General features: G+C 42.8%; 1 protein-coding gene across 4 annotated transcripts in view; it reads left to right on the top strand.

Moving 5' to 3' along the window:
* The window catches only part of ZFP91 (ZFP91 zinc finger protein, atypical E3 ubiquitin ligase), a 30825-nt gene extending 3507 nt beyond the window's left edge, over positions 1 to 27318 (top strand). For 2 of the 4 annotated variants that reach the window (XM_043516003.1, XM_038405976.2), the window contains exons 3-11: positions 12228 to 12440; positions 12738 to 12774; positions 14677 to 14769; positions 15671 to 15799; positions 21450 to 21500; positions 21974 to 22052; positions 22642 to 22756; positions 23327 to 23426; positions 23636 to 27318. In XM_043516003.1, coding sequence (XP_043371938.1) covers positions 14696 to 14769; positions 15671 to 15799; positions 21450 to 21500; positions 21974 to 22052; positions 22642 to 22756; positions 23327 to 23426; positions 23636 to 24146 — 1059 coding nt within the window. In that variant the 5' untranslated portion in view covers positions 12228 to 12440; positions 12738 to 12774; positions 14677 to 14695 and the 3' untranslated portion in view covers positions 24147 to 27318. Of the gene's footprint in view, positions 1 to 9429; positions 9577 to 12227; positions 12441 to 12737; positions 12775 to 14676; positions 14770 to 15670; positions 15800 to 21449; positions 21501 to 21973; positions 22053 to 22641; positions 22757 to 23326; positions 23427 to 23635 lie in introns of those variants that run through there. The other 2 variants (XM_038405978.2, XM_038405977.2) reach the window with 2 other exon arrangements.

Here is a 27318-nt window from a genome sequence, read left to right as displayed (position 1 = left end):
CATGGAAATAGAGCTAACTGAAGAGCTGTGCCTAACCTCGTTTGATAGGAAAACTTGCTTTGAGTTTTTCGCCTCTTAAAATCCTTTTGTAGCTCAAAGCATGCATGAAAGTAACTATGTTCAGTGATTGAACAGCACCTAGCATAATGGGTTTCTACTGCAGGGCTGGGACCCCAGACCCTATGATAGTACAAATATTATACACTTACATGTTTCTACTGAGTGAACCTGGGAGTACATGGAAATGTCCAGTCAGCTACATTACTGTGCATTGACAGGGATGCTTGGGGCTGGGGAAATTACCCATAGTCAGTTTCACCTTAGCTTTATAGTATAAGAAGATGCCAGCATCCTTCTCAGCCACACAGCTCATTGTGTGCAGGAGAGAGGCTCCCACCTAAGATGTGTTGACTAGAATATTTTGGTGACCTTATTCAAATAGATCACATTGTGTAACTTGCATGGTATAGTGGTAGTTTTTGCTAGCCAGCAGACCTCTGAAGTCCTGGAGAGTGAAGCTGTTGCATGTTTAAAGATTTAAGTCAATAAATGCTAACAATAAGTTTATATGTGGAATTTAACTGTGCGTCCTTATGTACTTGCATTATGGTGGTATTGAATTATCACATACTATTAAATACAATACTGTATATAGGTTTTTTTATTTAGATCAGTTGTTTTCTACCACTTTTCATTTGCAGACCCCTAAAAAATTTCAAATAGAGATGCAGACCCCTTTGGAAATCTTAGACATAGTCTGTACCCCCAGGGGTCTGCGGGCCACAGGTTGGAAACTGCTGATTTAGATAAATGTGTACAGCATCTTGTAATGACTGCTTGTCTGCCATACACAGACAAACAGTTCATGAAAATCACTTAGTTGAAAAGTACACAGTAAACCATATATATATAATGAGCATCTTAGGTATTCAACTGAGCAGAAGTGTAAATTTTCTGCAGTGTATAGGTCACCAAAATGTTTAGCTCAAAAAGCTCTTCATACTTGGAATTGTACTTAGAGGTGCAAGCATCTGTGCTGTAGCTTGCCAAGAAAATGTATAGTTAATGGGTGCAGACAGAATTATTAGTATTATTATTATGTTTCTTACAATAGTGCCTCCAGGCCAACCAAAATAAGGGCCTCATTTGTGCTAGGCATTGCACAAACATAGAGTAGTAGTTTGCTGCTACCCTGCAGAGTTTACAAAGAGTGGGAGAAGGGATATCACACACCAGCAGGGTGAACCATGAGATGGCAGAATTATTAAAATAAAACAAGTGAACTTACACTATCAATAAAAAACATAAGGAATTGCTATGCCAGTAAAACTAGTATTGGGTAAAAGAATAAAAAAAGTTAGTGTAATGTGTATCTATGGGCTCATTTATTTCAGTGCATAGGCACAGAGGTCTGCCTGTGTGCACCTGATAGCAAGATTGTGAAGGTTAAGGTTGAAGAAGGTGTGTATTGTATTTCATGATTGATATCAATCACAAATACAAAACTAGCACATAAGAAGGCAGTTAAAATTACGAAGTCAGCCTTAATTGTTGTATTTTCTAGCTTGTGTGCTTTATCATGCAACTGTAATAGAATCCTAATTTTATGGGATGAATGTATTTTCAGATGTTCTTGTACAAGTACTACTATAGTTTTATTAACTGTTCTTTTCAGTATAATTAGTAAGTCCTTTTTATGTAGATGTTAAATTTTGTCAGTTTTCATAAACCTAATATCCATAAAGTTCTAGACAAACTGTGTACTATAGTTCATGTGCAGTTTCATACAGGTTTAGATATTCTTCTCATGAAAAAATGTTAAAACTGCAGTTCCAACTAAAATGCTACTGGGTTGTAGATTTAATTATTAAATTTTGATTCTTGCTTTTCCATCATCTCTGAATTGAAAATTGACCTCATACATTGAACCTGTCAGTCATGCAGGTAGTGACCCCTTCGAAGCTACAAAGTAGCTTTCTTTCTAAATCCAATCCCGCCATTGATCTGGCATTAGTCATTGATATATTTTCAGCTAAAATTTTACCTCTGGTTTCTGCCAGAAGCTGAATGTTTTGGAAAGTTTGAGTAAAAACCTTTCACCAGTAAGAAGTTCTGAAAGGTGTTCTTTTTTTTTTTTTTTTTAAGTCCTTTTCTTATCTTAAAAGAAAGATTCTTCTATGTGGGCTAACGTGGGTGGGTGGGGGGATAGCAGCTGAACTTTAAAACTTGATGTGTAAATAAGGTCTTAAATGAGCATGAAGTGCTTTGCTAAGTTTGGGGGGAAAAGACATGAATATCTGAAACTTCAAGACAAAGTGCTTGCAGTGGAAATGTGTGAAGATGGTAACTTCGCATTTAATGATTGATTCTTTGCATTTGTATGTAGCCTAAGGTCTCAGTTACTGGTTCACAAAATACATATGCTTTGCCTTCAGTCATTAGTGCTTGTAAGCCATACAAGAAGCCTACTTTTCTTTTTGCCTTTGGAAAAAGAAACTAGCATTCATGCAATATTAAGTTTGGAAGATCAGACACTTGAGTCACAAAATCCCCTTAATGTTGCTCTGCCAGTGTTATCACAAGCACTTTCAATGTTTATACAGTTTTCTATCCTTTCCCTTATTCATTGCACCCCCCCTAAAAATAGCATTCTTAAGATATACCATGAAATATACAAGATGTTTAATATGACAGTTAACTTTTCCAGTGTGACTTGAGTGCCCTGATATTGCAACTTTAATTTCGCATTGTTACTTTTTTGCATTTAATACAAAAATTACTTTGTGTACAGATATTTCCTAATTGTATTACTACAGTACACAGTACTACAACTTGTTACATCTGTGTTTCTAAAGTTGCTCAGAGAAGACTTATTCTGTTTGAGAAATAGACAGGGGCTACAAAAGACAGTATTGTAATGCTAGAAACAAGAGGGAATAGTTAAACGTGACCTGTAGGATATTTTTAAAAACTGGGTTTGCCCTTTTTTACTTATGATCAAGGCTGTGTGTCTGTCACAGATTCCGTGACTTCTGCAGCTGCCGGTGTGGGAGGGGGCTCAGGGTTGGGGCAGGGGGTTGGGGTATGGGTTGGCACTTATCTCAGGCAGGGGCGGGCCTCCTTGGCTCCCACCGGCATGTCCCTGCAGCTCCTATTAATGAAATTAATAGGCAGCAGGTTTAAAACAAACAAAAGGAAGTATTTTTTCACACATTGCACATTCAACCTGTGGAACTCCTTGCCAGAGGATGTTGTGAAGGTCAAGGCTATAAAAGGGTTCAAAAAAGAACAAGATAAGTTCATGGAGGATAGGTTCATCAGTGGCTATTAGCCAGGATGGACAGGGATGGTGTCCCTAGCCTCTGTTTGCCAGAAGCCAGGAATGGACGACGGGATGGATCATTTTGTGATTACCTGTTCTGTTCATTCCCTCTGGGGCACCTAGCATTGACCCCTGTCGGAAGACAGGATACTGGGATATATGGACCTTTGGTCTGACCCGGTATGGCCGTTCTTACGTTTTAGGGACTGGGGGCTTAGCATGCTAACTGCGCCCACAGGCGCCACTCCCATTGGCTGCGGTTCCTGGCCAATGGGAGCTGCAGAGCCAGTGCATGTGGCAGGAGCAGCGCGCAGAGCTTCCTGGTCCCTCTGCCTAGCAGCTGCAGGAACATGCTGGTCGGAGCTGGGTAGGGAGCCTGCCAGCCCTACCAACCTCCCCCCCGACCCTAGCACCAGTGGGGGTCCCAGGCCGCACACTGGCACCCACCCCTCCCCCCAGCACTAGCAGGGGTCCCAGGTCGCATTCTTCTCTTCCCTTCCCCTCCCCTCCCCCCCCCCCAGCAGTGGTTGGGGAGCCGGGCCTGGGCCATCACTTGCGGTGCCCCCGGATTGCCTTGGCCCAAGTTTTACTTAGGGGTATATAGTAAAAGTCATGGATGTGTCACAGGCCATGAATTTTTCTTTACTGCTTGTTACCTGTCCATGACTTTTACTAAAAATACCCATGACTAAAACATAGCCTTACTTATGATGTATAATGAAGGCCTGAAAGAAAGGTGTAGTCTGATTTTTTTTAACCTTAGAACTATCAGAAATATCAAGTCTGGTCTCTGTGTTTTGCTGGAGACTCTCAGATATATATTATATGCTTATGTCTTAGTTGGAGCGGGGGTATAGTGCTAGAGGGGTGGGGACCTAGAATTAAGGTGTTAATGAGACTCTTGTTTACTACCACTGAAGAATGACAAATCTTATTACAAATGTATCTTTTCTCCCAAGTGTTCATTACATATTGGAGTTAAAGGGATGATAAATTTTAAAACAACCTGACTAAAAATCCCTTCCAATCTCAGTTGCTCAGTTCTCCTGTGATGTCATAGTTCTCTAGTTATTATGGTCTGTCAGTGTGGACAAGATCTAAATTTCTAACTGAAAAAACAAGCCAGAAAGTCATCTTGGGAAACCTTTTGAGTCTTTGTACATTACAAAAAGGAGAAAAAAGGGGCTTCAGACCACTTTATTTCCTTTGCAGGTCACCTTTATGGTTGAGTGTGTAATTTAACTCTGCATTTTCTATATCTTTGTGTTTAACTGTGCGGCCTTCATATTGCATTAATGCAGTGGTTCTCAATCTATTTATCATTCTGGGTCATGTAAGCAGCTCACTCACTGTTTTATGTAGGTCCCATCCACACAATATATATACTACCTTTATGGCCCTGAGGATGTCACATGGGCTGCAGCTGTGTGCAGATTGGGCTGCAAGGGGCCCACAGGCTGAGAACCACTGCATTAATGGGATTTCCTTGGATTTTTCAGTCAAAAATGAAAAAGGATATGTGAAGTACATGTATGGACATTGTATGAGGATTTGACCTGTTAGAGGTGGAGTGTAGTAATTTTTGTTCTCGGAAGGGGGTTGTGGGTGCAATGAAGCTTAAGGACCACTGGAATATTCAGATGCTTATAACTTACTTATAAATGATGACTGGTCTCATTAGGAGTTAGTCATCACAAATTTGAAAACTGAAATTTAAACTATGAGTTAAGCCTGAAAAAGTGTATTGGACTTGAATAACTCCAGTAGCCAGGCTCATTCTTGAACTTAAATATACTTTATGTTGCATCCAAAAAAGTAAAGTTTCTGAAGTGTTTGACACACTTGCAAACCAGAGGAAATAGGGGCTTACACTAGACACATTTTCAGTCTCATTTCCTAGCTGTGCCACAGCAGTACAGTGAAATCGTATTTAATGCAACTTCATAGTCAAGCGATTGTACTAATTAAGAGTCTAAACGTATGTCCCAGAAAGCTAGCCTATGTTAATACAGTTTTGTCTTCAGATTAATATCTCACTTGAAACTCTAAAGCACAAGTGAGTCATTTTTCATTTACACTTAATTGTCCATGGTTAATTTCTGATTGTCTACTGTGTATGCGTAGAATGTCACTTTCAAACACTCATAATATAAAGATGAAATTTTTAAAATTTAACAAAGGTCCTGCCCCTCACTTAAAAACCAAGTTTAGTTGGTTTGGGCTTTTTGTACCTGGTGAGATGGGGAAACGTATAGGTAAATGGCATATTTGTTATACTGTTGCAACTTTTTAAAAAAAAAAAGAGAGAGAAAGAAAAATGTATTTTTGCAACAAAATTACCTTTGGGCCGAGGCGGAGCATAAAATGTTTCTATCCTAAATAGGAGTCAGAAATAAAAGTTCATAAACATCTGAAAATGGGTCTATAATGGGAAGGCCTGCAAACTTTGTATAACTTCCACTGGCATTGAAATCAGCAATTCAAGATTAAAAGATAACACTGTTGTAAAAACTAAATATAGCAAATTAAACAATTGCCATTTTAGATCTTACAGTGATAGTGGTTGAAAGGGTCCCCAAACTGCTGCTGAAAAGGTACCATGCCACACTGAGGGAAAGGAGCAACTTAAAACTCACTTTCTTCATTCCTTCTTTTTCTTCCCTGTCTGCCTGTTTCTTTAACCCTTCCCCCTTCTACTGACTCTCATCATTCTTCTGTTTAATGGGAGGATTGGAATTTTTGTTTTTAATTGATGGAATCTCAACTGTTCACTCTTGGGAGCTGGTGCATGGGGATGACACCATCAAGATAGCCCACCAAGCTAAGCAGAATGTGACTTTGCATGTTTGTCCTCAGCCAGTTCTAATGTGCAAATATCCCTTGAATCAGTCACTTGTAAAGTACTGATTTAGACTCTTCCCTCATCACATGATTCATTGAACCTGCTTATTGTCACTGGTTAACAGCAGCTGAAAAGTTTTAGCAATGATACATTTCTGGTGCATTTGGAAGTCAAGCTAAAGCTTCAGTTTCAGGTTCCACAGGAGACTGTGACTCTTAACAATGGAGCAAGTTACATTGGCTTTTCAGAAGACAAGAAATAAAGGTTTTAACCCATTTTTGGTCTTTATGATGAATTGTGTTTTTTCTGTCCAGTATCTGATACTCTCCAGGATTTCACTTTCTTTTCAAGAAGCACTTGTCTGTGGAGTGTCTTTCTCTTCTGCTGGGACTCTTTGGTCAGCCAGCATGTTAAAATACAGATGCACTATGGTACTCTTACATACTTCATTTGGTTGAAGAGATCAGGAATGTAGATAGACCAAGCTCCTGGAAAATTCCTCTTAAGGAAAAAGCTGGTATCAGACAATGGTACGCTACTGATGGATGAGAGAGTGTACTAAACTTGTGGAAATTTCACTGTTGCCTTCCAGTGAATTGTCATGAAAGCTGTGGGAATTAGATTTTTTTTTTTTTTTTTTTTTGCCATGCTGCAGAAAGCTGAGGTTCAGAAGGAAAAAGTTGTCTCAAGCAGTAGCAGAGTGGAGGGCTGCCAGAAGTACTTCAGCATTTAACCCTTTTGATATCTGGCTGCTTCAGCTATTCTTGCATACATTTAAAATAAACTGAATAACTCTATGATCTGGGGTTTGAAGGAGAGGACTTCCTGATCTCTGTGAAAAATGCCCCAAAATCAGAACTTGCACAGTGAGAAAAAAAAACTGTTTACTTTGTGCATCTAGAGTTGGGACTCATGATGCCCAGCAGATGTTGTATTGAGTATGGAGGGTTATTTGAGCGCATTCACTTGAGAGAAGTGAAACACTGAATGTCCAGAGCTCGCTCTCCTTTAACGTGGCATGGAACAATAAACATTTCATAACAAATCTGTGCAGCTAACTCCCTTATTTTCAGTGGATGGCATTTTCTTTGCTTGTAGTAATTAAAACAGTTTAATGGTTATTGTGGTGGAAGTGGAGCTACTCAGTAAATTACAAATGCAGTATGTTGACCTGATTATTGGGATGTTTACTATGTGAATGTATTTGTAATAGGGGACTGTAAGGGTAAACAAGTGGAAAGGGAGGAATGGCTCAAGATGAAAGCTGCTTCTTGGCAAACACTTAAGAGATAATGCCAGGATAGGGAAGGACCTGGAAACCAAAAACACTGAGACAGAATTTAAAGAAGGGACTCTGTCAGGAGACAAGGATAGGTGTTTGGGGTAGTTGTCCAGGATAATCAAAGTGAGGCACCTGTGGAGGTGTCTGAAGAAGGTCACCATGTGCCCAGGTCAGCATCAGGAGATGGGAAGCCTTTGGGTAAGACTAAACACGAGTGTAGACTGTTTTTTTTTTTTAATTCTTTTTTGTCTAAATGCTTTGTTCCTACTGTTAAAATAAACAATCCTTTGGTTTAAAAAGGCTGTTTGGTCACTATACACCAATGGTCATAGACTCCAAAAGGGAAGAACCATGGGTGCCAAACTCACTCAGACCTGCCTGATAAGCATGGTTGATACACAGGATGCTGTAGCCCAGGGCCCAGTCCAGGGGTAGGTGAATCTCAAAGCAGAGAAGGAGCACTAGGTGGAGTTGTAATATATCTGCAGCACCTCCAGAGGAAGGGTAATAGCTTCCTCTAACACATTGGGTTATGTGAGCTAGACAAGAATATGACAGTGGAAGAAGGTGCTGCTTTTTCCTTTAAAGGATTCTCAGCTCTATAGACACCGATTGCAGAGTTGTAATTGTTAGGGACACATGAATACTGAATTGAAAGGCTGGCTTCAAAAGAACCACTCTTTTCCTCTACAAAAATGGCTAAGCACTGTGAGGAGAAAAGGCTTAATCCTACCGTGGTTCATTGGGATCTCTTCTTTACGACTGGTGAATTGCAGTGAACATCTGTTCTGAGTTCATCTATTAGTAAGGCTGAATGTTTGTTGCAGCTGCACCTTGCATGACACAGATGCGACTTTTACACACATGGCTCTGCATGTATCCCAGGATAGTGAATTCTGGGGTTTGTAATGATTTTAAAATAATAGATGTACATTAGTTCACAACAGCTTTTAATGTAAAACAGAATATTTGACTTATCATTTCCCAGTATTCATCAAATATTTGTGTTTTGGCTCTACAGAAGCCAGCTTAACATGCAAAGAGCAATGAATTTGCTAAACAAAGTGATACTAAAGCAGAGGAACGTATGGAAATGAGAAATCAGGAAATGGCTTATTAAACATTTTTTATTTTGAACAAGTGCCATGAAATCGCCACGTGTTGTTTTGAGTGTACTTTATACATGGTAACTCTGAAGCCTGTTTCAACTTGATTCACTGGATTAAACTTTAAAATATTAGCTTTTGCTAGCCTGCCAGCCAAATAAATGTGTAGGACATATGTCCAATCTACAGTGTGGTTAAACATTTTTCAAGAGGCAGAACAAGGGTTAATATTTATATAGAAGTGGCACTAGATATGGAATAATTTGAGATTCCTCTAAAGTATTCAAATGAAGGGACTGTTTGGTATCTCCACCAAAATGAGTGTTTTGAATTGAGACAGAGGTAAAGCCGAATTAGGGCTAGAGATCTTAACATAAACTGGGCAGCAGAGAAATGGGGTAGGTCTGAAATTGTAGCTTGCTCAATTTATCTGTTTTACATACATCTTTTTCACTGTTTCACAGTAAACTTGCAAAACTTCATACAGGTCTAAGCCCCAGTCATTGATTACTTACTCTAACCATTGGCAGAGGGGCTTGAAAAATCCACTTGCCAGAGATCCAGGGAAATTTTGCCTGGTCGGATTGGAAGTGTTAAGCCACAATTTCTGCAGAATCCAAGTCTTCATCCTTTTAGGAAAAAAATGTATTTCTCTACCTTATGTCTGGGTGGCTAGGTGGGGACTTTTGAATACGACTCTCTGTGGGACTGTATCGTAAGGATGCAGAGGGAACTATTGTGTTACTGCTTAAACTTTCACTAGCAGCAGAGTGAAATTACCAATGCTTGTCTGTTTCACAGTTGCTATTCCCTACTTCTGGACAGCAGTGAAACTGTCAAGAATGATGTCAGTTTCACAGTATTGCTGTTGTCAAGAAAGCTTTCTGAGTAGCAGTAGAGGCAAGCATTTGAGCTATTAACTTTGGAGGACTCCAAAAAAGAGACTGAGAAATGAATACAGTAGAGAAGTACTCCTACAAACCTCCTCTACAACAAGGAGGCGGCCCTGGAATAGGAGAAATCAGTAAGTGCCTTTTTCAAATATCTGGAGAGTAGAGCTTCAAGTTTTATCAGACCGCTCTTAGCCAGAGGCTGATATAACAGATAATACCTCACATAGGGACTCCAGAGACAGCGTCCTGGTAGAAATCCCAGCTGGTGCTTATGGAACACAGGTTTCTCACAGGAGACCTGACTCTCTTGAATTATTGGACCAATCGGTTGCAGTGCAGAAGAATACGAATATATTGAAGATCCATGATGGTTGAGTTGGGGAACAATAATATGATAGCTGGTTCACTTTGCCCATCAGACTTCATTAATTCTGGGACTTTGAATTAAGATATCAGAATGGTGCTTTTGATGGTTTTCACGCCCACATGCATATGGGCTGTTCTTTTCCTATTAGAATTCAGCCCTCATATCAAGAGAGGCTGACTGTTGGGGAGAGATGCACTTAATAACCGTCAAGAATTGGGGGGTAGTCGTGTTAGTCTGTATCCACAAAAGCAACAAGGAGTTTGGTGGCATTTTAAAGACTAACAGATTTATTTAGGTATAAGCTTTCGTGGGTAAAAAACCTACTTCTTCAGGTGCATGGAGTGAAAATTACAGATGCAGACATTATCATACTGACACATGGAGAAGGGATTACCTCACAAGTGGAGAACCAGTGTTGACAGGGCCAATTCGATCAGGTATCCTGTCTCGGCCTATCGTTACAAAATTAGGACTGCCTCTTCTGCAGGTCCAAATGGAAAACACTTTTAGGTATTTACAGTTGGGCAACTAAATTGCTTGCTTAGCTAGGTTATTTATTCGCTTTGCCAGACTTTCCTAGAAAAGACAGTACATACAAATCAGCTAAAATGGACAAGTAAAAAGGAAAGGATGGATGCTCAATTTGGATTACAGGTCTCTTGGAGAGCTGCACTTAGTTCTAAAACCGTAACACAATACCTGAGCGTAGCCAACAATTAATTTCTTCTGCACATCAGGATTCACTAATTGTGAAGAAGCACATGGCTTCAGTAGGGCTAATCTGATGGCAAGTGGGAAATGGAAAAAAAAACCAAAAAACTTGGCGTTACTGGGGCACAAAAGGTTTTTCTGAAAGTTGCTCCCACAACTGTTCTACCAGTTTTATTGACTTCCCAAACATTTACATCTGGGGATCAATCTGAAGTGCATCCGCCCAAAAGGAAAAACTTATAGTAGTTATAAAGGAGTGAAAATGCAGGTTAAGAATGCGAGGGCTTGTTAAAATTGTTACAGGTGATTTTGTTGTTGCTTGCTCTTGCGTAGAAACCAGCAAGTCTCAGCTCAGATTCTTCGATTTTTGTAATGTGTAAATTTCAGTTTAAACAGCAGTGTTTGGGGATTCTATGAACAAGATTTTCAATGTGGGTCAAACTTTTGCAGGTCTTTCATAAAACTTGCTTACTGAAATCTGTTGTTTTAGTGCTTTATAATAAATTATAGGAGAATGATGGTTGGTTGAGGACAAAGGGCAACAAAGATGATCATGGGCATGGAATGGCTTCCATATGAGGAGAAACTAAAAAAACTAAGGCTGTTTGGCTTAGAAAAGACACAGCTAAGGGGGCATATGATAGCAGTTTCTAACATCATGAATGGTTTTGAAAAAGTAAATAGAGGGGTTTTGTTTACCCGTTCCCTCAATGCAAAAACCACAGGCCACCCAATGAAATTAATAGGCAGCAATTTTAATGCAAACAGGAGGAGGTACTTTTCATACAATGCACAGTAACCCTGTGGAACTCATTACCGGGGATGCTGTGGTGGCCAAAAAGTATAATTGGGTTAAAAAAAGAACTAGATAAGTTCATGGAGGATAGGTCCATCAATGGATATTAGCCAAGATGGTCAGGTACCCAACGCTATGCTTTGGGTGACCCTAAACCTCTGACTGTCAGAAGCTGGGAGTGGAAGTTCGGTGGATCTCTTCAAAATTTCCCTGTTCTGTAAACTCACCTTGAAGCTCTGGTACTGTCAGAGACAGGATACTGGGCTAGATTGATGATTTTTTTCCGACCCAGTGTGGCAGTTTTTGTGATAAGTCTTTTCCATGTGAGCCTTAGCTTGAGAAACTCAATTTTAAAAAACATCAGATTATTTTGTTTTCTTTAGTCTGAGTTAGAGATCAGGATGGCTTTCAGAGAAAATAAATGGGTAGAAAATTTTGAGTAGCAGTCGTGTTAGTCTGTATCCGCAAAAAGAAAAGGAGTACATGTGGCACCTTAGAAACTAACAGATTTATTTGAGCATAAGCTTTCATAAACTACAACTCACTTCATCGGATGCATATAGTAGAAAAAGCAAACTAACAAATTTAGCTGAGCGTAAGTTTTTGTTTTTTGTTTGTCTCTAAGGTGCCACAAGTACTCCTTTTCTTTTTATGGGTAGAAAAGTGTGATAAGATATGCTGTACAAAGAGTTCTTCTCTGTGAGGTGAAGGATCTGGCCTGTAGCCTATCTGTATCACTTTGCAGTGTTATAGTCCAGATCCTCAGCCCTCCACCCACTTACTGAAGATAGAATGACATCTCCATTATTGAATAAGCAACAAACTGGTGGAGATATGGCCAGCAAAGTGTAGAGATGGGTTTGTGTTCATTGTTAACCTAGGAATTGCTTTGTGTGTTTCCTTCATAGATCCCAAAGAAGAGAGGGAGGAGGAAGAGGTTTCCACCATCCTCACCCACGGGTCTCCCGTCAGTACAGCCAGGCCTGGCCGAGGCTGGCGCAGCAGCAGGACAGCTGCTGCTCGCCAGCGTGACACAGAAAATTCACGCAGCTCCAGGTCCAAGACTGGATCCCTGCAGCTCATCTGCAAATCAGAACCAAACACTGATCAGCTTGAGTATGGTATGTAGCAATTAAGGGAGTGGGAAATATTGGGATTAAAGTGTGAACAATGCCAGCAGGACAGTTTGAGGCTGATAAATTAAGTGTGGGAGACTGGTGCCAAAACACAAGCAATGTGTTAGAGACCACTGGCAAAAAGCATGGTGCCTTGCTATCTTGAGCATATTCTCATCAACTGCAGCACATCCTAGTGCTGGACATTGGCAGAAATACTTCCAGACAGATATGCATATTGCAGTCTGGTCTGTGTCCCTTGTGAACAGTGATTAAAAACCTAATGGTGGCTTTTCTTTTCAGAGGTCACGGAAGAGCATCAGTCTCCAACTGGAATCAGGTAGGATGCTCTGGTTTGGGCCTTTCTTTTTGGTTAAGGCTATGGGGAAAAGATGTGTATCACTTTGAATGGTTCCAAAGTTAACTCTTCAATCTAAAGGATCCTGAGCTTGCTGTGGAAGGACCTGTTCAGTTTCCATTTTCATTCAATTTTGGGTCTTTCCTCACTTCCCTGGATTGGTGGTGACATCTTATAACGTGGAGCAGTGAGGGTGCTAAGGCAGGCTTCCTGCCTATCCTGGCGCTGCAGACCACACTGTGCCCTGGAAGTGGCCAGCAGCAGGTCTGGCTCCTAGGTGGAGGTGCACAAGCAGCTCTGCTCAGCTCTTGCCTGCGGACACTTCCTCTCCCCCGCCCCTCCAAACTCTGAGCTGGTGCTCGGGGCGGGGGCAGCATGCAGAGCCCCGTGGTCCCCCCACCTAGGAGCCAGACCTGCTGCTGGCTACTTCCGGGGCGTAGTGCAGTGTGAGAACAGGAAGGGACTAGCCTGCCTTTGCCTGTCAGCACCACCCATGGGACTTTTAACGGCCCAGTTGGTGGTGCTGACCAGAGCCGCCATGACCCAGTGCCTTACATTCCATGATCCAGTACTGGGTTGCAACCCACAGTTTTAAAATCACTAATGTAGAGGATGAGGTGATGGTGTGGGGATGTAAATAGTACAGTGTGGATTGTATCCAGGCTTATTACATAGCAATGGGACTCCTTCTTCAATAGATCCTATAATCAGGTTGCTTGGTGGCCCATTGTTTCTAGAGCCTAGTAAATCTTGAAAAGGTAAAGCAGGATCGTGTTCCCATCAGGCTGTTAGAGTCTGATGTGCTGTACCTAGAGGGTCTATGTTGAAGCTGTCTCTGATGCATACTGTCACAGTGCAGGGCAACTGCATCTATAGTCCCCCCTCCATGGTCCAGAAAGGGCATGCACTCTCAGGCTTCTGGCTCCCCACCTGTCCTCTCTCCTGCAGGAGACCCATATTGCTTTCCCTCCCAACTCTGGAGTATTCCCAGGCTGCACAGCTCCCTGACTACACTGAATTTCCCCCAAAGGCAGACTGCCTTAGCAGGCTGTCTTGGCTTTCTCTTCAGAGGTTGTAAGCAATGTCACTGCCACAATTAAGTTACCACACTGCTCTTTCTAAGCAGCCACATATATTCTTCAGGTAAAAGTATTCCCTAGAACATGAAAACAATAGGAGAACCTACATGCATGCTAACAAGCTTTCCAGAGATTCCCCAACCCCAGCAAGGGCTCTGGCAGTTCTTCAGACCACACCAGGATTTTTTTTTCCCCAGTGGTTACAAATTCATAACCACATTGACTCAGAACAAGGACTTCCATGAATCTAAGAGTCATTCTCTTATCCACTTTGGGCCTTTTAATCTGTCCTCACATATAACAAGTGGTCAGCAGACAAAAGGTCTTCTCCTCCTCAGGAAGCTTCAAAGGCTGAGTTCAGTGCATTTCCAGAGGAGTTTACAGTTGCACACACCTCCCCCTAGGGACTTCCTGGGAAACCCACTTTAAAAAATTCACATTATTTCAGATAGTCCTTTGAAGCTCAGAACCCCTCCCAGAGCTTACATTAGTCAGCCCCCTACCCCACCCCCCTCAGATGTTCCATAATACAGAAATAATGATACGGGTATATTTTCAACATGGTGAACTCCCAAGATACTTAACCTAATTCAGTAAGGTTCAACTTAACTTCATAAGGTTTGGCCAGGATATAGGAGGAAATTGTCATGTCACATGTCCCCTTCCTTATTCTGTATAGTCTGTTCATTTTCCCTAAACAGTCTTGGCTGAAGGCTATCCTTCCCTATTCCAGGGAGTGTCATGCAATGACTTATTTCATATATAAACAGTTCTACTACCTCTTCTTTTGCCTTCTCCATCATAGCAGTGATGAAGAGGAGGAGATGCTGATCAGTGAAGAAGAGATTCCCTTCAAAGATGACCCAAGAGACGAAACCTACAAACCCCATTTAGAAAGGTATGCTGGATTATATACATGCATAGTTTGCAAGACCAGAAGGAACCATTATGATCATCTACTCTGACCTCTTGCAGAAAACAGGCCAAAGAACCTCACCACATAGCATCTACATCAAGTCTAGAACTTTATTTGAGCTATAGCATATATTTTGAAAGAAAGATGGTTCTCTTTTAGTCCAGATTGATGAGTCTCCATTGCTTAGAGCTAACAGGACAGTTATCTTATCGAACAGCTCAGGCAACTTGGGTTTGAGTGCCACTGACTACCAGCTTCTCCCTGAACCTTGGTTTGAGATATCCCTGTCTCTGCAGGGAGGTGTATGTAACATTTGTATAGGAGTCCAAAGTTGCCTATTGAACTCCCTCCCCTCATCATCCTTAATTAAAAGCATAGGTCAGAAGGAATATGACAGGGGGAGGCACTAGGTATGGTTACTACAATTCATATGAAAACTTAACACCATCAATTTGGGCTTGAATAGGGACTGGGAGTGGCTGGCTCACTCCAAAAGCAATTTTCCCTCTCTTGGTATTGACACTTCCTCATCAATTATTGGGAGTGGACTACATCCACCCAGACTAATAAATTGGCCTTCAACATTGGTTCTCCACTTGTAAGGTAACTCTTCATGTGCCACTATATATTTATGCCTGTATCTGTAATTTTCATTCCATGCATCTGAAGTGGTTTTTTTACCCACGAAAGCTTATGCCCAAATAAATCTTAGTCTTTAGGTGCCACTGGACTCCATTGTTTTTACTAAAGTTGTGCAGTTTCCTGGGATTGCTCAGGTGGAGCGAGAGGGAGAGCAGTGGTGTTGCAGTGTAAATGCAGAGGGCACTAAGATGGATGGAGGATTTCTGCTGAGTACTAGCGTATCATATTTGTATCTTTGCAGGGATGCTCCAAAGCCAAGGAGGAAAGCAGGCAAGGGGAAGGAAGAAAAAGAGAAACAGAAGGAGATTAAAGTGGAGGTGGAGGTGAAAGAAGAAAGTGAGTTTCGGGGAGATGAGGACCCTCCCAGGAAGTGAGTAAAAGATTCCAGGAACAGCTATTCCTGCATGTATGTTTTTGCATAGGCATTCTAGCCAGTGTCTTATGCTTCCCCTCAGAGTTTTGTGGGAGGCAGGAGTGGTTCTTTCCCCTTCACCTGAAAAGTGATTGAAATCAGTAGGGTGAAAGGATCAAAATTCCTTACCGTGGATGGGGAATCACCTCTTCTAAGATCCTGTCTCTGCTGGGCAAGGAGACATTAAAGAACGCTATTTCAGTATGGTTCAAGCTAAATTGGCTGGCCACGCCATGTTACAAGACAGTCTGGATGAGGCAGTATAGCGTGAAAAGTGGTTTGTTTTTTTTAAGTTTTGTGGGTTTTTTAAACACATTTCTATTGGCCCCATCTTTGCTGGTCATCTAAACTATATTAGAAGCCATGTTAGATGGAGCAGTTATTCAGTGGCTCCTTAGCTCATTTTTAAGCCCAATGCAGAAGAGACTGCCTAAAGAAATTAGTCTGGAAGAGTCAGATCTATTTCTGTAACGTGCATCCAGGAAGACATGAGTACTGTTTACACACTGCTATGGGAGAGGTGCCCCTCTTTCATATCTGAGGCAGGCATGCTTGGATGTGGGAAAGCAGAGAACATAAGAATGACCGTACTGGGTAAGACCAATGGTCCATCTAGCCCAATATCCTGTCTTCCAACAGTGACCAATGCCAGGTGCTTTAAAGGGAATGAACAGAACAGGGCAATCATCAGGTGATCCATCCTCTGTCATACAGTCCCAGCAATTGGCAGTCAGAGGCTTAGAGGGACAGAGCATGCAGTTGTATCCCTGACCATTGTGGCTAATAGCCACTGATGGACTTATCCTCCATGAACTTATCTAATTCTTTTTTTAATCCAATTATACTTTTGGCCTTCACAACATCCCCAGCAACGAGTTCCACAGGTTGACAGTGTGTTATGTGAAATACTTCATTTTGTTTGTTTTAAACCTGCTGTCTATGAATTTCATTAGGTGATCCCTAGTTCCTGTGAAGGGGTAAATATTTCCTTATTAACTTTCTCCACACCATGGTTTCACAGACCTCTGTCATAGCTGAATAGTATGTCTTTTTAAATTTTATTCATGTGGAAGCTGTTCCATACCCTTAATCATTTTTGTTGCTTTTCTCTGTACGTTTTCCATTTCTAATGTATCTTTTTCAAGTTGGGGCAACCAGAACTGCACGTAGTATTCATGGCCTAAATTTTTTAGGGATCCGCAAATGAAAAAAGATTGAAAACCACTGCCCTAGATGAACAAATAGTTTGTATCAAGCTAGGGTATAAATCTCCTTTGCACTAGTCAGCTGCACACCAGCTGGCTGTATGGACCCTGCTGCAGTACACTAACTGTTCTAGTTCTAGCACTTTGATTGACTCCATTTTCAAAGTGGGGTAAATCAGAATGCACTAGGGAACTTTTAGTACATGGCACCTGGGTCTCCATGGCCAGTTAGTGCTCAGAAGGCTGGTATGCTGTAGATTTACACCCCTGCTTGCCATGCACTGTTTGTCTAGACTTTTCCAAATTGTCTTGAGGCAAATAAAATTTTGCAACAAGCAGGCACGATCCCGTTGTTTTAAAAAAAGTAAATATGAAAGTAACTTGCAAGCACTTTCTGTGGAATCTCAAAAGCTTCAAGAATTGTTTTCCTTGCCCTGTGGCTTCTTGAGCTAAACATTAAGAAGCTCTTCTCTTTAGCAACTGAGATAAATCAGCTGGGATGCATCTAGGGCTGTGGTTTTCAACCTTTTTTTTTTCATTTTCAGACCCCTAAAAAATTATGAATGGAAGTGCCAGACTGCTTTAGAAATTGACATAGTCTGCAGACCCCCAGGGGTCCACAGACCACAGGTTGAAAACCACTGATCTAGGTTCAGGGGTTTCCAAACTGTGGTTCATGTGCCACTGGAGGTATGCGAGCTTAGTGTTCCATCAGTTCACTTCCCAACAGTTTCAGAAGGTGGTGTATGAACCAATAAAGTTTGGGATCCGCTGGTCTAAATCAAGGCCTTACTCTAGCACAGGGGTAGGCAACCTATGTCACACGTGCCAAAAGTGGCACACAAGCTGATTTTCAGTGGCACTCACACTGCCCCGGTCCTGGTCACCAGTCTGGGGGCCTCTGCATTTTAATTTAATTTTAAATGAAGCTGCTTAAACATTTTAAAAACCTTATTTACCTTACATACAACAATTGTTTAGTGTTATATTATAGTCTTATAGAATGCGACCTTCTAAAAACAGTAATGTATTACTGGCATGCGAAACCTTAAATTAGAGTGAATAAATGAAGACTTGGCACACTACTTCTGAAAGGATGCTGACCCCTGCTCTAGCATGACATAAAAAAGGGCATTTTAATCTCAAGAGAACTTCTGGATGGGAGAGGGAGAAGAGCAGGTCTTCCTCTGCTGGACTGCACTGCCAAAAAATCAACTGTATGTGGAGTTCAGTCTCCAACTGTGGTATCTGTTAAGCTGTGGTTGATTATATTTCTGCAACTCTAATATTGAAGTACAGTAGTCCTCAGAAAAGTAACTCTTCTAAACCCTGGCTTTGTGGGGCTCCCTGATCTCTTCAGTGACTCCAGATCAAATACTCTCGGTTTAAGGAATTAAAATTATGCCATTCCTGTGAGCTCATTCTGAGATTTAACAGTCCCTGTGGGTTCTTACTAGCTCACATATCGCTGCCAACAAAAATTCAGCAAACACAATGTTGTTAACAATTCTGCTTTGTGAGCCAGGAAAGAATCCACAAAGAGAAAAGGAGTACTGGTGGCACCTTAGAGACTAACAAATTTATTAGAGCATAAGCTTTCGTGAGCTACAGCTCACGCTCACGAAAGCTTATGCTCTAATAAATTTGTTAGTCTCTAAGGTGCCACCAGTACTCCTTTTCTTTTTGCGAATACAGACTAACACGGCTGCTACTCTGAAAAAAGGAAAGAATCCATCTCTCTCCTATAAATGTATTTGTGCTGCAGTGTTAACAGAAGTAACAAGTTAATTTAGGCAGGTCTGTTGCATAAGGTGGTGCCATTTTTATACAATTGTTCTTCAGAGCAGAACCACGCTTAGCTTTTTGTGTCTGGATGTGTGTTGGTGTCACAGAGTCACCGGGTCAGTGCTCCTGGAACTACTCCGTAGGTACCCAGTCAGGACTCTGGGGGAGCATGACTCCTCTCTCTGGACGTACTGTCTCCAGAGCAAGAAGCTTGCACAGCTTTTGCCTTCCTAGGTCTGACCTTGGAGCATTCAGCATCCCCTTGCACACCGTGCGCTTCCCGCAGCGAGTCCGCACAGGCAGGGCTCTTGGGGAAGCCAGAGGGCCCTGCACCTCAACTCCGCAGTCAGACGTGACTCTCAGCCAGCAGTAGAACAGAAGGTTTATCAGTCAACAAGAACACAAAGTAGAATAGAACTTGCTATTACGGAAAGATGCCCTAAAGATGCCAGATGCCCTAAATTCCCCCTCTTTCAGTCCCTCTATGCAGACTTCCAGTGACCTGACCTCCTGACAACCCCCTTGTTTGCTCCTCCTCCTTCTCTTTGTCACCTGGTTGCATCCCCCCTCCTGGGTCTCAGATTACATAGATACAAACAGCTGGGCAGCCTCACCTGCGCAGAGGGCCTCAGTAAAAATCACACACCCAACTCCCACCACGGTGCAGTAAACAGGAAAACTAAGGTACACAGTATTAGTATAGGACAGTGAGACTCGCGTACAACATAACAAGGTGAATAAAACCCCATTTGTCACAGTTGGACAATCGCATGGGCTACCGTGTTCAATTCTTGAGTGCTCAATTATTGTAAACTAGAAAGTGCTGAGAGAAAAGCAACAAAACAACACCATTAGAGTTGAAAAGATTCTTACGATATACATCATATCAGTCCTTTAATATATCTTTTTAACAAAAGCTGTCTTACTCCAAATCATCTTATATCCAAGTCACACCTGATTGCTTTTCTGACACGAGGTTTTTGCTATTTTTTTTAATGATTGTTAACTGTGCAAAGCAGATAGCAATGGAGAGTGACCTGGCTTCAGTAGATTAGCTTGGCTATTAACATTCACTGAGAGCAGCAGTTCTTGTGCTTATATACAAGCCAAAAGGGACCTTACTTAACTTTCAGATCCCAACTTGTTTTCTGGACAGTTAAAAACACCTCCTATAAACTGAGCAAACTTGATAGTGTCATTGAGAAGCTTGACAGTCCCAGGTACTGTCACATCAGAGAATCCTGAATCAGAGCGACTTCTTCTATTAGGTCATCTAAGCTATACCCTTCATCGCTGTCAGTGCAGGCTCTGATTTCTTTGGTTCTCTGTGGTGCCTGTGTGTTAACAGCTTTTATTTCTTTTTCACTACACAGAAATGTTTTGTGACTACTACTATGTTTTAAAGATTTTCTGTGAGCTCTTTGGTACAGGCACCGTCTTTTGTATGTGTTTGTACAGTATCTAGCATCTTGATGACCTCTGAGTGCTACACAACAAATAATTGATCTATATGACATGAATACTTGGCTGCAGGGAAAAACAGTAGGTGAAAAAGCACAATTTCCTGAGGACCTTTTTTGATCTTTCAACTCTTCATTCTGCTTGAGATCCAGAGCAGTGGGTATAGAAGCTAGCTACACGGACTGAACATAGCTGGATTGGTGGGTTTGGCACCCTCTGGTGGCATAAGAATACAAAAACCAAAAATTTAATAACAAAATTTAAATTTAATAACAAAAACTGGATACAATTAACTTAGGCTTGAATAGAGACTGGGAATGGATGAGTCATTACACAAAGTAAAACTATTTCCCCATGGTATTTCTCCCTCCCACCCCACCCCCCACTGTTCCTCTGATATTCTTGTTAACTGCTGGAATTAGCCTACCTGCTTGTCACCATGAAAGGTTTTCCTCCTTCCCCCCCCTGCTGTTGGTGATGGCTTATCTTAAGTGATCACTCTCCTTACAGTGTGTATGATAAACCCATTGTTTCATGTTCTCTGTGTGTGTGTGTATATAAATCTCTCCTCTGTTTTTTCCACCAAATGCATCCGATGAAGTGAGCTGTAGCTCACGAAAGCTTATGCTCTAATAAATTTGTTAGTCTCTAAGGTGCCACAAGTACTCCTTTTCTTTTTGCGAATACAGACTAACACGGCTGCTACTCAAAAACCAAAGTTATTGTTAATAGTTCTTATGGAGGGAACATCCCTGTGTGAGTGGAACATTCCCAGTGGAAGAAAAACCCCTATTACTTGGAGATCCTCTAGTGTAGCGTGCTGAGGGCTGAAACATGTGTCTTAAAGTTTGGATAGATGCTGGTTATCTGAGGTCATATACGCTATATGACCCTGATCCAAAGGCTGTGGAGATGAGTGCAAAGACTCCCATTGACCTCTGTGGGCTTTAGATCAGGCCTGTGGAAGCTATTCCCTGCTTCCCACCCCCACCCCACCCCCCAACTGGGACTTTCTGAGGCTTTGATATGGTGTATTTCTTCCATGACACAGAGTCGTACTCTGGATTGCTCATGTGGAGAAGGCTTCCCCATTCCATCTCAGGTGTGCCTTGCAAAGGAGAATAATTTTTAATCCTATCTCTGTAATCCTGTCACAGGAGGGGAAGGAGGAGAAAAGATGACAAGAGCCCACGGCTGCCTAAAAGAAGGTGAGTGTGATTTACCTTTTCTCCACCTTCTTTGCTATAGATTTTAGTCCTTTCCATTTCTTGTGTGAAGAACCCCCTCAGAACCAGCTATTTTCATACATGTTTTTATTGGGCATAGTTTAGAAATAATTGTAGCTCACTCTAAAACCACCATGATGGATTCTTGCAGTCAGGTCATTTTGAGTTGGTCGGTAGCATGTCAGAAGCCAATGATAAGGCTACAGGTGCTCTGTCACTGTCATCTCTTGGGAGATGAGCACGTGGCTAAAACCCACGAGCAGTCCTAGGGGTGGAGAGCTACAGGGGAGAGCACAAGTTGAAATGTGCCGACTCACAAGACAGTTGATCCGGAGACCATGTCACTTCCACATTTTTGGTGAACTGCAATGGCTTTCTTGTTTAATCTTGTACGGCATCTAATTCACATTTTCCAACTAACCTCCCTGTGCATTACTCTCCCATGTACTTCTTAGGAAGAAGCCTCCAATACAGTATGTACGGTGTGAGATGGAAGGCTGCGGCACAGTCCTCGCCCACCCTCGCTATTTGCAGGTCAGTCAGGCTCTTCCGCTCATTTGGATCTGGGGTCAAGGAGCTGCCACTCTTTCATCTTGCACTGCAGTGTTCCTTTTTAATATAGTTTGCTAAGGGAGGCACTGGTTTAGGAGGTGGTGCACTGCACTGGGACTCAGGAGTTTTGGGTTCTGTTCCTAGCTCTGGCAGAGGCCCATTGGGTGATCTTGGGCAAGTCACTTTCCCTCCCTGTGCCTCAGTTTCCCTATCTGTAAAATGGGGATAATATGCTGACCTCTTTTTGTAAAGCGCTTTGAGATCTACTGATGAAAAGCAGTATAGAAGAGCTAGGTGTTATTACTAGCCAGTAACAAGTAATGAAGCTAAGCCCAGCCCGGTTGTAACTGTACCCTATGTGCCTCTTCACCTGTATTTCTGCTTTTCATCAGACCTCAGAGCCTGGTATAATTGCATCCTGTTAGCTCTCCTGCAATGCACAAGGAGGTTGATTGTAGCCCTTACGGTCTGTCGCATTGCTTAACTTATCTTGTCACCTGGGATCTGATTTTCAGCAGTTCCTTTAGTCAGACAGGGAGAGGGTTTGTAACGTTTTTGTCATCTTTCCTAGCATCACATCAAATATCAGCATCTGCTGAAGAAGAAATATGTGTGTCCCCATCCCTCCTGTGGACGGCTTTTCCGGCTCCAGAAGCAGCTGCTACGGCATGCCAAACACCACACAGGTACTGGGAAAGGTGGGGAGACTTGAATCCAACCCATCATCCCATGGATGGATGGAGAGGGGAAAACACTCACCTCTCCTGAGGTGAGGAAGAGGTTAACCTAGGGAGCGCATATGGCTGGCGGTTATTCCCTTCCTGCTGGGACTGCTGCCGATTGGTTGTGCACACCCATTAGACAGTGCGAGTAGGTGGAAATAAGCCTCTGCGTTTGTACTGTAGCATTATTTTATTGGCATATAGGTTGCCTTTTTGCAACAGTGTCATCCTGTTTTCTTCACATTTAAGATGCTCTTGTCAAGCTTCACCTTGACAAGCATGTGGGATTGGTCAGGACTCCCATTCAAGCCCATCAGCTCTACCTGAGATGCTTCCTCCTTCATTAGTCCTGGTGGGATCAGACAGTTCTTAACACTCAAATTGCTGCCTCGCTTTCAGGTAGCTTCACCCGAGAACCTTCAAAATTAAAAGTGGGGTCATAGGGCAACTTCCAGATGAGTGGACTTTCAACCCAAGAATGTGGTTCTGATCCAGATGCAAGTATTAAGATGAGATGTGTGTGCTGCTTTACAGATCAAAGGGATTATATCTGTGAATACTGTGCCCGGGCATTTAAGAGTTCCCACAACTTGGCAGTGCACCGGATGATCCACACAGGCGAGAAGCCTTTACAGTGAGTACTCCTACGTTGTCTTGCCTTTTGAAATATGCCTCTTCCTCCTTCAGCTTGCCACATTTCCCTGGCCACAGCTGGCTTTGCCTCATGTGCCTGTCTGTGATTCTGCGTCTGGGCTTCATATGCCTGCATTCTCTGTTGCCCCTCCTTGTGTGTGTCCTGTTCCCATACTGACCTTTCTTTTTTTTTTTCCTTCCACTCCCCAGGTGTGAGATCTGCGGCTTCACCTGCCGGCAGAAGGCCTCTCTGAACTGGCACATGAAAAAGCATGATGCAGACTCTTTCTACCAGTTCTCCTGCAACATTTGTGGCAAGAAGTTTGAGAAGAAGGACAGTGTGGTGGCACATAAGGCCAAGAGCCACCCAGAGGTGCTTATTGCTGAAGCACTAGCCGCCAATGCAGGTGCCCTAATCACCAGCACCGACATCCTGGGCACTAGTCCAGAGTCCATTGCCCCACCCACCGATGGCCAGGGCCTTCCCCTCCTCCCTGACCCCCTGGGAAGCACTGCCCCTGGCGAGTGCCTACTGCTGAACCCCGACGGGATGCCAAAGGCGTACTGCAGTGGGGCTGAGCGCATGAGCCTGATGGCCGATGGCAAGATCTTCGTTGGTGGCGGTAGCAGTGGGAGCACGGAAGGGCTGGTCATGAACACGGAGATTCTGGGAGCCACCACAGAGGTTCTGATTGAAGATTCTGACTCTACCGGACCTTAGCAGGCAGGGAGCACGTGGTTGTTGGGACAACTCGGACTTTGTATTTAAAAGAAAAATGGAGAAACTTATTAAAAAAAGAGAGAAGTTAAACAAATTTAAAATACTAGTAAATAAGCGAAGGGCCTGCTCCCCTCCAGCGTGGATCACAGCACCCCTCTTCCTGACCCCTTCTCTGTCCTACTGTCCCTTTTCAGAAAGGGGATGCCACAGTTACTGGAGTGAGACAGAGCAAAGGAATTCTCCGAGTGAAGGGAAGCAGCCAGAGGCCCTCACTCACCCCAAACCCAGGCGCCTTCCCTGCTCCTCAATAAATCCCTGTTTGCAAACTTGAAGGAGTTTGGGCTCTGGACCAGCTTCTCGTTCTTAGGACTCCCTCTGCCCAACTTCTATGCATTGCTGCATTCTGATCCTTGCAGTCTTGTCTTCTTCCTCCTGGGTCTGGGAGTTTGGCTTGGCACTTTAGGGCCCCTCAGCAGGGTGAGCTGTAAAACAGCACCTGTTCCTGCCTCTCACACCCTTCCCCTCTGTCACTGATGGGAAGTAGAGGGCACGCCCTGGCGCTCAGATGGTGCTCGCTTGCTGATATGCTGGGGCTTGGCTCTGTACGAGAGCCCTGTGTTGGAGAGGCAGTGAGAAGTCTCAAATTGGTGACAGTCATTTGCACTTTGAACATGTTTCGTTTTTGTGTGGTGGTAACGAAAGTCCTTATTTATTGATCAGAGGGTCTGGTATTTTTAATTACATTTGGGGTGGATTGGGCTATTCCAGAGTGGGCTCCTTTACATCAGTGGAACTCATAGGGGTAAGCCATGCTGGAGCAGCAGCTATAGGGCTGATCCCCACCACAAAGATAATCAGGGTGAAGAAAGCACTACGGAAGCTGAGTAGCTGTTTGTAAACAGGTCAGTGTGATAGACCCCATTGGAGGAACTCCATTTGCATTGTGGAGTTTTGGAGCAGTTGTTTGCTTTGGGGTGGGGTAGGCGGTGAGGAATGACTAGCTTAGTTTAGGGCTCTGAACTGCAGGAACAACTTATATAGTGGTGTGTCTCCCTCCCCAGTTTATTCCAAGCTCCTTGCATTAACCCTTTTTTCTCACTGATTCATCCTCACTCCCTGCCATTGGAAGAATTAGCACTGTTAGCCAAGGAACTTGTTCCAGTCTTGTGACAGATGTGTAACTAAGTGGTGCAGGGTATCACATTCCCATCCAATTCTGCCTCTCCTTTCCTGAAAGAGATACAGCTATAGGGGGAAAAAACTGGGCTTAGTTATCTTGCACTTGATTTGAATAGAGGCAGACTGATTGACATCTGGTTGCGGGAATGACAACTTCTCTTCCTGCATGAACACCCCTGGGGACAGAGCATGAGGTGTGTTCCCTCTACACGTGCTCCTTACAAGGTCAGCTTTCGCAAATGTTCTTTGTTTCTAGGGGACATGGTGGTGTGGTTTTGCCCAAGAGCGAGAGATGGGCACACATAGCCTTGTAATTAAGAAAGCTATTGTCCCTCAGAAAGGTTTAGGACATAATGTATCTTAAGTATTAAGCACAGATCTTTGCTCTGTCCATTGTCAAACTTTGTGCAGTGACCGAGTGACCTTACAGTTTGCTTTTTGGAAAAAGCAATGAATAATCTGGTCATGTCAATGTGGTTTGGAAGGAAGTTACAATACCCTGTTTAAACACCGAGCCAGTAAAACTTCTTTGTTGTAGACCTGGTTGGAAAATGGAGTTTTTCTGCAGAAAATTTTGACAAACTGGAAGAACTTCTTTTGCATTGGAGATTTACCACAACGTTTTGATTTTGTCTGAAAACTGGAAACAAGCTGACTGCTGAAATCTTTTGGAAAAATCACAGCAAACTGTCTTGTTTCTGGTCAGGTCGACCCACATATGTCAAACCTATTGTGAAACAATTCACTTCAGTTTGGGTCAGTTCAACATTAAACTGTGTTTGCCTGAGCTGATGCAGGTCACCCTATGGGCTTGGCTCCCTGGTTAGACTGAATCTCCCTTGATGCACCATATTCTTCCCTCTTTCTGATTGATTGGTTGCGTGTGTCATCTAGTGACATGGTTGTGGTGCATCCTGGGAGATGTAGTCCATCTGAGAACATAAGAATGGAATGAGGGCTAATGGCATCAGACCTACAACTCGCAGCACCCTAGGAAGATGTGCTTTAATGTTGAAATGAGATCAAACTAACTTTCATTTGTAATGTTGAAATGTCTCATTTCAGTTATAAACATCAAAACGGTTTTAACATTTCCAAATTGAAGATTTTGGCTTTTGGGCAGGAAGCTGAAATTTTCTGCAGAAAATTGAATTAAATAATTTGCTCAAAACCAGTTTTGATGGAGAGCTTTCAACTAGCCCTTGATATGTGGTTTTGCTGGCCAGCACGGGTGTGGCCAATTCCTGACACCTGTGTTCAAAACTCTTCTATTCTAGGTCCTGACTTTGCATGATTAAAAGCTGTTGTGGTGCAGGTTAGCTTTGGCTGGCTGGTCAGCCAGCCAGACCCTGCTACAGACCAGTTCTGCGGGAACTCTGTGGAAACCCTCCATCACTTGGTTTGAAGTCTGGTGTAGACCGGGCCTTCCAGGGAACACTAAAAGGAGAACTTAGCCTTATCAATTTCCTTTTATTTCTAAGGATGGCACTAAAATGCTGTGTTGGGTGGAAATCTCACTCTGGGGTGGTGCAATAGCTAGACAGCGTGCTGTGGAGACTGCCCCATGACTTACCTGCAGAATGATGCAGCCCAGTCACCCAGCGTGGGAAATAAGAATGTGGACTGCTCAACTTCTCCAGTAGAGGGAAAGTTTCTCACATTTCCAGCAGGCAGCAACGAGTGGGTAATTCGCCTCTGAAGTCCTTCCTATCCCTGTCACTTCCTTGCTGTCATTCCACACATTCTTCTGGCTTTAGCCTTTCTCCCTCCCTCCCCCTTTGGTCTCATCCAATTGTTTCTGTCCTTAAACACAGCCTTCTAACCTCCAGGGCAGGAGAGACCTGTGTAAGTTACAGCCCCGGGTTTAAAAAATGAAAACTGACACTCAATGCCTTCCTGCTGCTTCTCCCCCTCTGTGTCTCTCCCACCACTCGCATGCAGTTTGCTTCAATAAATTATTGTAGTAGTTTGCAATAAACATTTTTGTATTTTT

This window comes from Dermochelys coriacea, chromosome 6, assembly GCF_009764565.3.
Source record: "Dermochelys coriacea isolate rDerCor1 chromosome 6, rDerCor1.pri.v4, whole genome shotgun sequence".
NCBI classification, from domain to species: Eukaryota; Metazoa; Chordata; order Testudines; family Dermochelyidae; genus Dermochelys; species Dermochelys coriacea.
This window is presented reverse-complemented; position numbering and strand designations above follow the sequence as displayed.